Source organism: Carettochelys insculpta, chromosome 15, assembly GCF_033958435.1.
Source record: "Carettochelys insculpta isolate YL-2023 chromosome 15, ASM3395843v1, whole genome shotgun sequence".
NCBI lineage: Eukaryota > Metazoa > Chordata > Testudines > Carettochelyidae > Carettochelys > Carettochelys insculpta.
In genome coordinates this window covers 2,060,895-2,071,968 of record NC_134151.1, presented here as the reverse complement: position 1 = coordinate 2,071,968, position 11,074 = coordinate 2,060,895, and the positions used below count along the sequence as shown (strand labels likewise).

At 52.8% G+C, this 11,074-nt stretch overlaps 1 protein-coding gene across 2 annotated transcripts; it reads right to left on the bottom strand.

Moving 5' to 3' along the window:
• Positions 1-636: 636 nt before the first annotated feature.
• On the bottom strand, positions 637-10,958 carry LOC142021051 (histidine--tRNA ligase, cytoplasmic-like). Of its 2 annotated transcripts, XM_075009445.1 has the most exons (13): positions 10,484-10,936; positions 9,478-9,555; positions 8,797-8,916; positions 8,336-8,431; positions 7,594-7,719; positions 6,266-6,373; positions 5,914-6,012; positions 5,182-5,275; positions 4,715-4,842; positions 4,385-4,627; positions 3,694-3,810; positions 2,970-3,116; positions 637-1,673 (listed from the first exon to the last, which is right to left on the bottom strand). In XM_075009445.1, exons 1-13 carry the CDS (start codon positions 10,592-10,594, stop codon positions 1,590-1,592), a joined length of 1,551 nt encoding a protein of 516 aa, XP_074865546.1. In that variant the 5' UTR covers positions 10,595-10,936; the 3' UTR covers positions 637-1,589. The 2 variants fall into 2 exon arrangements, with proteins under 2 accessions (XP_074865546.1, XP_074865547.1); XM_075009446.1 differs by lacking the exon at positions 637-1,673 and having other exon boundaries at positions 2,979-3,116; positions 4,269-4,627; positions 10,484-10,958.
• Positions 10,959-11,074: the final 116 nt, after the last annotated feature.

Sequence of the window (11,074 nt, the reverse complement as noted above, 5' to 3'; positions counted from 1 at the left end):
ATTGAAAGGTCAATCTGCTCTTTCAATAGACAGCTACCCACAGCTCCTGCCCTATAGAAGAGGGCTTCCAGAAGAGCTGCATTCCTTTGATTTTGGATCAAAAGAGTACATTTTGCATATGGATGCTCCATGCATTCTTTTGAAAAGGGGCCTGATCTTCCAAAAGAACTTGCTCATATAGATGTGGCCTCTGGGTGTTTGCACATCCGACTTCCCAGCCTTGCCCTACTTCTGTGTCCTGTTCAGAAGTTGGGTTGTTTAGTTAGCATATTGCCTCGTTTCACTTCCCTTCACAACTGCTCGCTTACAGAGTCAGACATCACAATGAAAAAGTGCCTCAGCTCTCGCTCACTGCAAAATTGTTGGAGTTCACATTTTTACCATATAAACCTCGGCTTGCACAACAGGAGATGGCTCACTCAAAACACTGACCTGCTCTGCTGACTCCCTCAGCAGCATCTAGCGCCTGCTTGTCACAGGATGGAGTATGAGGAGAGATGGACTCACTGCTGTACACATTTGGTGGGGGGAAAATCTACTCTTAGCTCAGTGGGGAAGTCTCACTTGGGAAGCCACAAAAAAGTTGCATTACTGACTTCAGCGAGAGTTGTAAATAGCCATCAAGCATCCTCAAAACCCCACAGTATTTTATTTACATCATTTATCCATGTTTGCATGGAAACCAAAGTCTTGCCAATAGCACAGCTCATCCGCAGCCTTGTTCACTTTAGACCGAACTCTTGTAGAAGAGACTAGATCATTAAAACCTGGAGAGATGGCGCATTCTCTGGGAGCCAGGGTGTAGCTGCTGTGCAGCACTAGGATAATGGTCCAGGCCCGAGAGAAAATGAGAATATCGTGTCCAGTTTCCCAACGACACGTAGGGAGGCTGAAGAGCATCCTCAAAGCCTAGTGCCTGTGTGTCCCAGAGAGATGTAGCCCTCTCACCCTGCTGAGAAAGAAATTTACTAGTTCAGCCCCACACTTGGGGGAACAGGGGAGCTATGCAGATAGGGACTGACCTTCTAGTGATTAAGAGCTGTCCTGCCCAGGCAAAGGGCAGACAGTTTCCAAGGACAAGCTTCCAGGGAGGTTTTGGCTCTGTGGGAATGTTCACAAGGCCACCCTCAGAAAAGTCTCAACATACCACTTGCTCAGTCAACTTGTAAAGGCATCTGGGCATTGGGCAGGACCTGGCAGATGTGAATTCCTCCAAGACAGCAAATTAACTCTTCAGTCATTGGGAAAGGAATTGGCCTTACTGTGACTGTAGCTCTGATTTGACCCAGGAGCTTGCAATCATAAAACATCAAAACAGACCCACTCCTCCTGCTACTTAACCTGAGGGGGCTAACACATGGTTTTCTGCTCTACGCCTTTAAAACATGTCTGCTCCCAACACACTGAGATGCTGAGTCAAGTCCCAAGATGGACTGAGTAAGGTTGATCTCAGTGCAGCAGGTGATGGCCAATCAGCCTAGCCGAAATCCTCAGAAAATGATGGCCTGGCAGTGCCGAGGTACTGGCTTAGCAGCTGGTGCATCCCATGACTGGAAACAATCCACACAGGAGGAAACAGGTCCAGTGAATCAAGCTGCAGTGCACAGAAGAGCTCTGGAGGACTCCAGCCTTCGCCTGATTTCTTTAACAAGCGTCTCCCTAGGGATATTGACCTGCAAACAAACAGAAAAGAATGCTTCACAGCAACACAACTGTCTCATGGGAAGTGCCATGAACTCCCAATAATATCAGGATGTCCATATGCTCCTTGCAGCCACCCAAGGCCTGTCTTCTGCCATACCTCAAACCCCTCCAGTCCCAGAACTCCTGCTGGACGCACCCAGCCTCTAAACAGGCATCCTCTGACCATCAAGGAGGGGCTTGTAGAAGGAAGATGACCAGGGACTTCCTGTTATGCACCCGAGAGATGGGATTAGGCTGCTCAGCAGAGAGATTTAGTGACCTGTAACTCTGAGGAAGGTTCGTTGTAGACGTAGACCAGTTTGTAAAGAGGTTTCATGAGGACAAATGCAAAGTGTTCCACTTGGGAAGGAACAATCAATCAGTTTCACATATACAGAGTGGGGAGAGACTGTCTAGGAATGACTACAGCAGAAAGGGATCTAGGAGTTATAGTAGACCACAAGCTAAATATGAGTCAACAGTGTGATGCTGTTACAAAAAAAAGCAAACTCGATTCTGGGATGCATTAACAAGTGTGTTGTGAACAAGACACAAGTCGTCATTCTTCTGCTCTACTCTGCACTGGTTAGGCCTCAGCTGGAGTATTGTGTCCTGTTCTGGGCATCGCAGTTCAAGAAAGATGTGGAGAAATTAGAGAGGGTCCAGAAAAGAGCGACAAGAATGATTAAAGGTCTAGAGAATGTGACCTATGAAGAAAGGCTGAAAGAATTGGGCCTGTTTAGTTTGGAAAAGAGAAGATTGAGGGGAGACATGATAGCGGTTTTCAGGTATCTAAAAGGGTGTCAGGAAGAGGAGGGAAGAAAACTTGTTCTTCTTGGCCTCTGAGGATAGAACAAGAGGCAATGGACTTAGACTGCAGCAAGGGAGGTTTAGGTTGGACATTAGGAAAAAGTTCCTAACTGTCAGGGTGGTCAAACACTGGAGTAAATTGCCTGGGGAGGTTGTGGAATCTCCATCGCTGGAGATATTTAAGAACAGGTTAGATAGATGTCTGTCAGGGATGGTTTAGACAGTACTTGGTCCTGCCGTTGGGGCAGGGAGCTGGACTCGATGGCCTCTCAAGGTCCCTTCCAGTCCTAGTGTTCTGTGAATCTATGATTGAATCCATACGGGAGCCTGGTAAACACTGGTGATCTGTGATGCGAAGCAAAAGCTCCCCTAGAAGTCCTCATAGCCAGGCAGAACGTTATCTACAACTTTTCAGTGGGTTTGGGGGCAGCCTTTGGCTCCCCTAACCCATCCCCAACATCCAAGGACATCCTCACCTCTTCCCTGGTGGCTACTACTCGCAGCTTGACAACTCCATCCTTCAGCTCCTGCTCTCCTACAATGGCAGCGAGAGGGATTCCCGTGTCTTCGCAGTACTGCAGCTGGTTCAACAGCTTCGGGTTCTTCCTGTACAGCATCTCTGCCTAGAGAAGCAGGAGATGATGTACTCAAGAGCTTACATGGAATATGAAGTGACACCCCTACACTCAGCTCTCCAGATCATTACTAGGGCTGGCTAGAAGTTCTCCAGTGGATTTCTGATGGAGAATGCAAATTAGTTGAAATCTAAACAGTTTGTGGAGGTTGGTTTGATTTTGACTAAGCTATAGTGGACCCCACTCAAGTTTTGAAACCTATCAGCTTGCCTGCTGTATGGGCTAGTCAGAGCACGTGCTTGCAGACAGGCTGCAGAAGAGCTGGGTATCTAGCAAGCTGACAGGGCCAAGGCCCTGAGAGCACCAGCTCACAGGCTCTGAGGCTCCTGGCTCAGCTGGAGCTCCCAGCAGTGGGTGGAACTGCATCTGGAAAAGATCAAAATGATTTTCTGAATTCTGTTTTCAGGGGACTGGAAATTTTTGGGTTTTGTTCCAAATGGGAATACGTCCGGTCTTGCTGTGCCACCTCTTTCCAGAAATCTTCTCTGCCCCAGTCACCCCACGGCCCCTTTCTGAGGCTTGCTTCGAGAAGCACAACTCAGCCAATCCAATTGCCCAGTCCTACCTTGATCCCAGAATCCCACAGCTCAGAGATGAGCTTCAATCTGACATTCAGGAAGTTCTTCTGGGGGCTTGCCACCAGCACCTGTGTCTCCGTCGTCCGGATCTTCTCCTCAGAAGCCTGAGAGCACAAACAGAGTTGAAAAGGAAACAGCCTGCTCCAGGGCACCGATGGTTGCTCCTCACCCACCCCGGTGCCTAGTAATGGAAAATGCCACCATTTTCCTACCATGCTATACAGGGAGATGACAACAGAGACAAAGAAAACTGCCAAACTGTGTTTGCACAGGATTATTTTGCAAAGTGAAACTCGTGCAACTTGAGTTCATCTCCTCGGGGCACATGCATCACGACACAGGAGTGTATCATGTACCACTTCTCCCTCAGAGCCCCTGCCGGACCTGCTCTAGGGAGGAGACAGCTCTTTGACGGTTTTTCTGAGCCTCTCCTTAGTGAGAATTCTAAATCAAGTGACTTGCTCAGGAAACCTCTAGCAGAGGACACAGATCTCCTGCACGTTATTCAAGCACAGGCCCATCCTTCCTTTCAGTGCAGCACCCTGCCTCATCTACTACAGACCTTCTGATCTCTGCCACAAATTGAGCACGTGTTCTCCAGGAAATAGCCTGCTTCGCTGCAGCCTTGGCTGGTTCCCACAGCCCTGGCCATTCTGCGTACTTCTGAGTGGTGCACACCTCCACCACCTGCTCCATGATGGAGAAGATCCGCTCGATCCCGATGCTGACTCCCACACATGGCACCTTCCGCCCTTTGGGGTCGAACATCCCCACCAACCCGTCGTAGCGGCCGCCTCCAGCCACACTGCCCACGCTGACCGGCTCCTCCTTGTGGGCGTTCTGAGGCTGGAGCAGGATGGCCTCGTAGATTACCCCAGTGTAATAATCCAGACCCCGCGCCAGGCTCAGGTCGAAGCAGACCTGCAGGACAGGAGGGGAGGAATCCCATTACCAGGCACAACAATGGGGCCCTGGGCTGCGCAGCCAAGGACCCCTCCCCCCACTCACCTTCTCCACAATGCCAAAGAGGGTCAGGTACTCAAACAGCAGCTTCATGTCTCCCAGCCCCTCCCGGGCAAGCTTGTTCTGGGCCAGCTTTGGGTCCTGGAGCAGCTGCTCAATCAGACCCAGCCCACCTGCAGAAATGAGATACACCTGAAATATACCCAGCAGGAATGGCCAAGCTTCCATGGACTTGCTCCACTCAGCCTGGCTCACAGCTGCCTCCTCCAGCTCCTGCATCTCCATCTCCACCCCAGGGAACACCAGCCCCCAAGGGACCTGGCACGCACAGAATGCCCCTCAGGTTAGCCTGGGAGGGAGCAGCCAAGTGTCTAGGGAGCCCTGACTCTCCGCCACGCAGAGACTGGATGCGCTGGACTGGCGTCCGGGAAGGTGAAGTGACCCTCACAGCCTCTCAATTGGCCTGGACGTGGCTGACAGGGAACCAGGTCTCACAGCTCCACAGAACTCACCTTGCAGCCGAACGTATTCCCCGATGCGATCTGCAGCCTCTGGCGAGAGCCCCTTCTCTCCAACCATCTCGCTCCTCACGTCCTCCCAGGTTGCCTGGGCCGGGGGAGATGCGACTAATGTTCTCAGCTTCCCTTGCTGAACCCACTGCTCCCAGGAGCGCAGAGCCCTCCCCCAGCTTCCCTCGCCCACCCCTGGGGTTTAGAACAAGCCTGGCAGGAAACTGCGCGAAAGGGGAGAGCACTGCCTGGTAGCTAATCCCATCAGAGGACTCTCATTTCTTACCCCCTCGTGGAAGTAACTATAGCCAGGCTTTGCCCTCAGCCTAAGCTCTCAAATCTCTGTATTACCAATCTGGGCCCAGATCCTCAAACAGATTGGGGAATTAAGGGCTTATTTATTGCATTGGACATTAATTCAGCCCTTTGAGGACCTGAGCCGTAGCGTTTCCAAACCCCGGCAGAGAAACCTTCTCCCAGTTTTACGGATGGGAAAGCTCAGGCACAGGGAGCAGGACCTGACTTGCCCAGACAGAATCCAGTCTTCCCCGTACGTGGGAGAGACACGGAGGTGGTCAACTTGGAGAGCCCCTGCTTCAGACGGGGATGTCCACCCCAGGCATCTGGAGATGGATCACAGGCCTCCTCCCACAGCGTGCAGTGGTGAGGGCAAGGGCCGTGCTGGACAGCAGACAGCGCCTGTCGGCCAGGGCTGGGACATCTACGGAGCTGTACCTTGTTCAGTTTGTCCACAGTGCAGCAAGTGCTGTGGAACAGGCTGTCTGGAACGCCACATGCTGCAAACACTCCGTTCAAGATGCGCCGGTCGTTGACCTGGGGGCAGGAAACAGAGGCACTTTGAATCAGAACCCAGTGGAGACTCCCTGTAGGGTGGGATCACTTCAGCTAGACTTCTGTATAGCTGCAGAGGTGCGTGAAGCAGCTGTGGTCCAAATCCGCCCCCCATCCCTTCCATTAGGGGCTCTCTGACAAATGGGATGCACTAGGACAGGCTGGGTGGGGAGGCAACCACATTTTGGCCTGGGCAGATGTGTAACTTCACAAAACCAAAGGGCTCTGGTTTTACCTTAATGAGAAAGCCTCTAAGCTGCAGTGCGCTCAGGATCTCATGCACGATCTTCAGACACTCAGCGTCAGGAATCATAGGGTCAAACTGGCCAGCGATGTCAAAATCCTGCGGCACGGGGAGAGACAGTGTCACTCCTCTGGGATATCCTGGCAGCCACCAAGGTCTCAAGACACAAAACTCTCTGTTCCTTGTACCCCCCGGGAGCCCAGTCCTGTTGCAAGTGGCCTGTACTCTAAGCTGGCTGAGGTTAGGCCCAACTCAGCCTGTTCCACAAAATTGTTTGAAGTTCACACAAGCTGGAGGCAACAGGGCTAGTGTAAGCTGGGCTGTTGAAGTTAAACCACTGTGCTAAAGGGAGAGCAAAGCTCCTGGTGAGGGTGGAGATGGGCTACGACATATGGACTGGAAGATGCAATGTTTGCCATCATGGTTGCCACCTCCATCACTTCCTGGGACCGCCAGGACACCACTGAGCTTTCATAAGCCTGATGCCGATCAGACTGGACCAGAGAGAAGGAACTGATGACATCACTGCCTCCACCTGGAACGTGAGATCTGCGTTCAAGCTGTCACCCTCCCTCAGGTGTCATTTTCCTTCCCCGGCGCTTTGCCAGACTCTGTAGACAGCACCATATTTTGCAGCACTGCTCTGAGCCTGTGACCAAAGAAGCAGGCAAAAAGCAACGCCTCCAGCACCCCAATGCTGGTCCAAGTTTGCTGGGACTCTAAGCACGCTGGGTCTAGCTTCTGCCAACAGTGATGTCTCAAATGAGAGTCAGCGCCTGAGACAGACACGGCATTCGCTACCTTTGCAATTGTTTTCTCCCCTTGGGCGTTTGTCTCTTCTCTTAATGAAACAGGATCAGACTTCAACAACAGCAACTTCCGCCCATCTTTACGAAGCTTCTTCTCTTTTTCCCCAAAAGGACGGGGAGTAACATGTCTCATTTCACCTACACATCTGCCATGGGGAAGGGGTGTCACCAAGGCAATAAGGGATATACTTTGAATTTCAAATGCTTTACCTTTTTTGCCTGTATGTTTCATAAATGACTGCTAATGGGGCTTGTTAGGGTGGGGGTCACCAACGATGACCTGACACAAAATCTTGCACCACTCTTAACTGTTGGATGTTATCCCTGAGGTACCTCCCTTTGCACCCCAGAGCCCAGACACATATGGAGCCCTCTTCTGCCTTGTTCCTGTCCCCAGGCTTTGCAGGGAGCCAGGACCCCAGACAGACCCTTCTCTGAGTTCCATGGGGAACCTGGACCCCACCCGCAGCTCCCCCTAGCCTGGAGAGCGCTCCAGCCGCCGGTACTCACACACTGGTAGAACTCCCTGTAGCGGCCCCTCGTCATGGCTGGGTTATCCCGTCTGTAAACTTTGGCAATGTGGTAGCGCTTAATGTTGGTGATTTTAGTCATCGCCAGATAACGAGCAAAGGGCACCTGTGCACAACGGGTTAAGGATGGAACCTAGTGGGAGACTCCCATAGCCTGGAGAATCCGGGGCCTGTCATTCAGTCCCATTATCGTTCTACAGAAAGCTGCTAAGCCAGTCCAGCACACCACTACAGCAGAGCCCGCTGACGGCCCCCTGAAAACCGTGGCCATCCTAAGGGGCAGCGGTCGCAGTCCTCAGGAGAGTGCCTTCTTAGTAGTCTCCCCACGGTAGCAGCCAGAACAAATAGCCTCTTTGCTGGGTCATTTGAACAGCAGTTGCATTCTTTAGCTGTTCTGATACAAATTGGGATTACCTACAGAATACAGTGAGAGAGTACGGGCCAGAGACAGAGGAGCAAAGATGCTTTCAGGTGACATTTGAACATAGCTGCAGTCAGTGAAGCAGAGAGGTCCTGGCAATGCCATAGAGGCACTTACAGGTAGGTTTAGACAGAGGAGAATCGCAGGGAAGGAATGGAATGAATGTACCCAAGGTGGGAGCTGGCAGACATATTCCTCCTAAGCACGTCCTCACCTCGACCCCACACACTCATACCTAGCAAACATCAGTAACCCCTGGATGAGCTGGTGCAGCCCAGGAGCAGGGACAGTGGTAGGATACAGTCAGGTCATACCGAAGAGACAGCAGCTCTCCTCCCTGGTCTTTCAGGTCATAGATGAGCTTTGAGTCCTCCCCGTACTTCCCCGTCAGGGTCTCCTACAGAAAAGCAAGCCAGCTGGGTCAGGCAAGAGGACCACCTCCAGAAGCAGGCAATGGATCTGTCCCAGAGTGGATGAAGGGAGAAACCTTGTGTCTGATTTCTGAGGTGATCGGTTTCCCTAATCCCAGTCAGATGAGTAACCACCTCCAGCTTTACCACACACAGTGCTCACTTGCCGTGGGAGCTGAGTTCTCAGAGCACCTGCTCTTCAGATCACAATTAACGTGGCTACTGTTCCTTAACACACACCCAAACATTTCAAGGGGCATAAAACCATATACCTACAGATCACATCTGATTCAGGGATCAGCATGTCCAGCAGCTCCCTGCCAGACATCCCAAAGCAGCCCCTGCCCCTCACCTTCAGCTCAAACACTGGCGTGTCGATGGCCTGTGCTCCGTGGCGCTTGAAGCAGCTGACGATAGTGTTGAAGACTCTCTCCCGGATGGCCATTTGCTTGGGGCTATAGTCCCTGGTGCCCTGAGACCAAACCAAAGGGAAGTGGTAAGAGAAGTGTTAGAAGTGACGCACTATAACCAACCTGTAACAGTAAAACCATCCAATAGCTAAGCTGTTCCAAGCTCTCGCCATTGCTCAGTGCTCTGGTGTTCAAACTTTTGGAGCTAGAACAAGGGTCAGCTAGGATAAGAATAAAGATTGATGATTCATTGAATTTACTGCTATTTGAGAGACTAAGGAACTTTTAGTGCACAGGGCCATACGAATAGTTGGTGCTTAGTAGATTTACACTCCTATTTGCCATGCACTAATTTCTCATTTACTCATGCCCTTATGTGTAAGAGTGAAGGGAGGAACAGTGGAAAGAGGGAACAAAATGAGAAAGGTCCTTAGGTTTGAGAGCTGGAGCTGAGGGAGAACCGTGCACCCCACCCTACCAAAAGTGCAGGACAACAAGCAGGAAAGGGGAAGTTTGTTTCACTAGTGGGAGCACCTTAGCCATAGGCAAGCAGAGGCGATGGGATGGGGTAGCCAGGAGAGGAAGCCATCCATGAGCAACCCAGCAGAGTGGTGGAGAGTTACCTTGGGGGTTTTGAGCACAAAGTTCTTTTTCCTCTCATCAGTTCCCAGCTGTTCCTTTGTCTGCACACCCTCCGCCAACTGGGAATAGAGAAAAGGCTTTTGGTAAACAGCATATGACACTGACCCCTAAGATGGTGCTCCTGGAGCATGGAGAAAGGCCTGCACAATGTCAGCTGGACTGGTGGATGCTTCAAGGCCTGCAGGAAATTCCCCTCCTTACTAACAGCCCCAGTATAAGAAGATGGGTTGTTCCCCTTGGGGTTTTGAGAATGAAGGTTTTTTCCCCCCAATCAGTACCCAATCTAATTTCCTTTCTAAGACAAGAGCTCTGTGTAACTCAGAAGCTTGTACCTGCCACCAACTGCAGGTGGTTCAATACAAGCTATCACCTGGTTCATCATCCACCTGGTCTCTTTAATATCCCCGGCCTGACACAGCTACAACAGCATCACTGTAATTCGAGTCCTTGCTTCTTCTTGCATTTGACATTTTCAAGGTTAGCAGAACATCCAAGGGAGCCCAAGCAGCCCATTAGAGTGCACCGGAATCTGGGAGCCAGTAACATCCACTGACTACAGCTAGGACAGTAATTAGAAGACTCCCAAAAGTGAAGTGCAGCTTCCTAGTCCGCCAAAATTATAAACCTGGTGGACAACGTGCAGGGAGCTGCCACGGGGGCTCCACACGTTGCCACGAGAGGGCGGCACCGGCACCGGCACCTCGCCTGCGATCTGCCTCCATCTACCCCAGTCCTTAGCCGGGATCAAGGCAGAGATCGTCCCCCGCTGCTGACTGTGTGCCCAGGGCCCCTCCGGGCACCGACGTTCAGCGCGTGCACCACTCAATAGCTCCCACAGCAGCGTCACCCAGCGCCAGTGTCAGTGTCAGCAGCTGGGTGAGGATCCAGGCGCCAGCCCCCTGCGCTGACCCGGAGCCCGCTGGAAGCGGACGGACCCTCCGGCGGGGCTGGGCTGGGGCAGGGCCCCGCCGCCGGTGTGGGACTCACCTGGTCTTGGGGGTGCGCAGCGAAGGCTCGCGGGGCGCAGGGCGGTGCCAGGCGCGGGCCCCTGAAGGGCCCCCGGCGGAGCCCTGCAGCGAGGGGGCGCAGCCAGCTCATGGCTCAGGGGCCCCGAGGCCCGGCGGGGGGGAGCCGGGGCCACCTGAGACTCGCGTGCGCCGCCGCCGCAGCGCCACGGGCTGACGGGAGCTGCGCTGGGGCGGGGACAGCCTTGGCACTTACACCCCTTCCCGGAGGACTCAGCCTTAGTGCAGTCATAGAGCACAGGGCGGCTTCGGATAGACAGTGCTCCCTCCCTAACCATAGAGTTTCAGGCCTCCTTGTGCGTTCCTTAGCACTAGAGCACCCTGCAGCCCACTGAACTGTTCCGGGTAAGTCAGGGGAGACCCGTCTGTAACCACAGAGTTTCAGAAGACTTTCCGGAGAGGCGCTCAGACTGCAGCCGCCAGCATGCGGCCCGCGCAGCTCTGACCACCCACTTCCGGCCTCCACGCGCCGCCTCGACCACAGAGGCCGACGTTCCGCTCTAGCTCGGCTGTGGCTACTCTATGGCATGCGGGAGGACTGCCTCACTTTACG

Bases quoted from the DNA above. Each gene is read 5' to 3' on its own strand.
- LOC142021051 (XM_075009445.1), bottom strand. From the start codon at position 10,594: ATGAGCTGGCTGCGCCCCCTCGCTGCAGGGCTCCGCCGGGGGCCCTTC. The intron at 8,432-8,796 runs GTGAGGGGCAGG...GCTTTTCTGTAG, and splicing joins CGCCAGTGTTTGAGCTGAAG to GAGACCCTGACGGGGAAGTA. The intron at 4,843-5,181 runs GTGAGTTCTGTG...TCATTTCTGCAG, and splicing joins GGAATACGTTCGGCTGCAAG to GTGGGCTGGGTCTGATTGAG.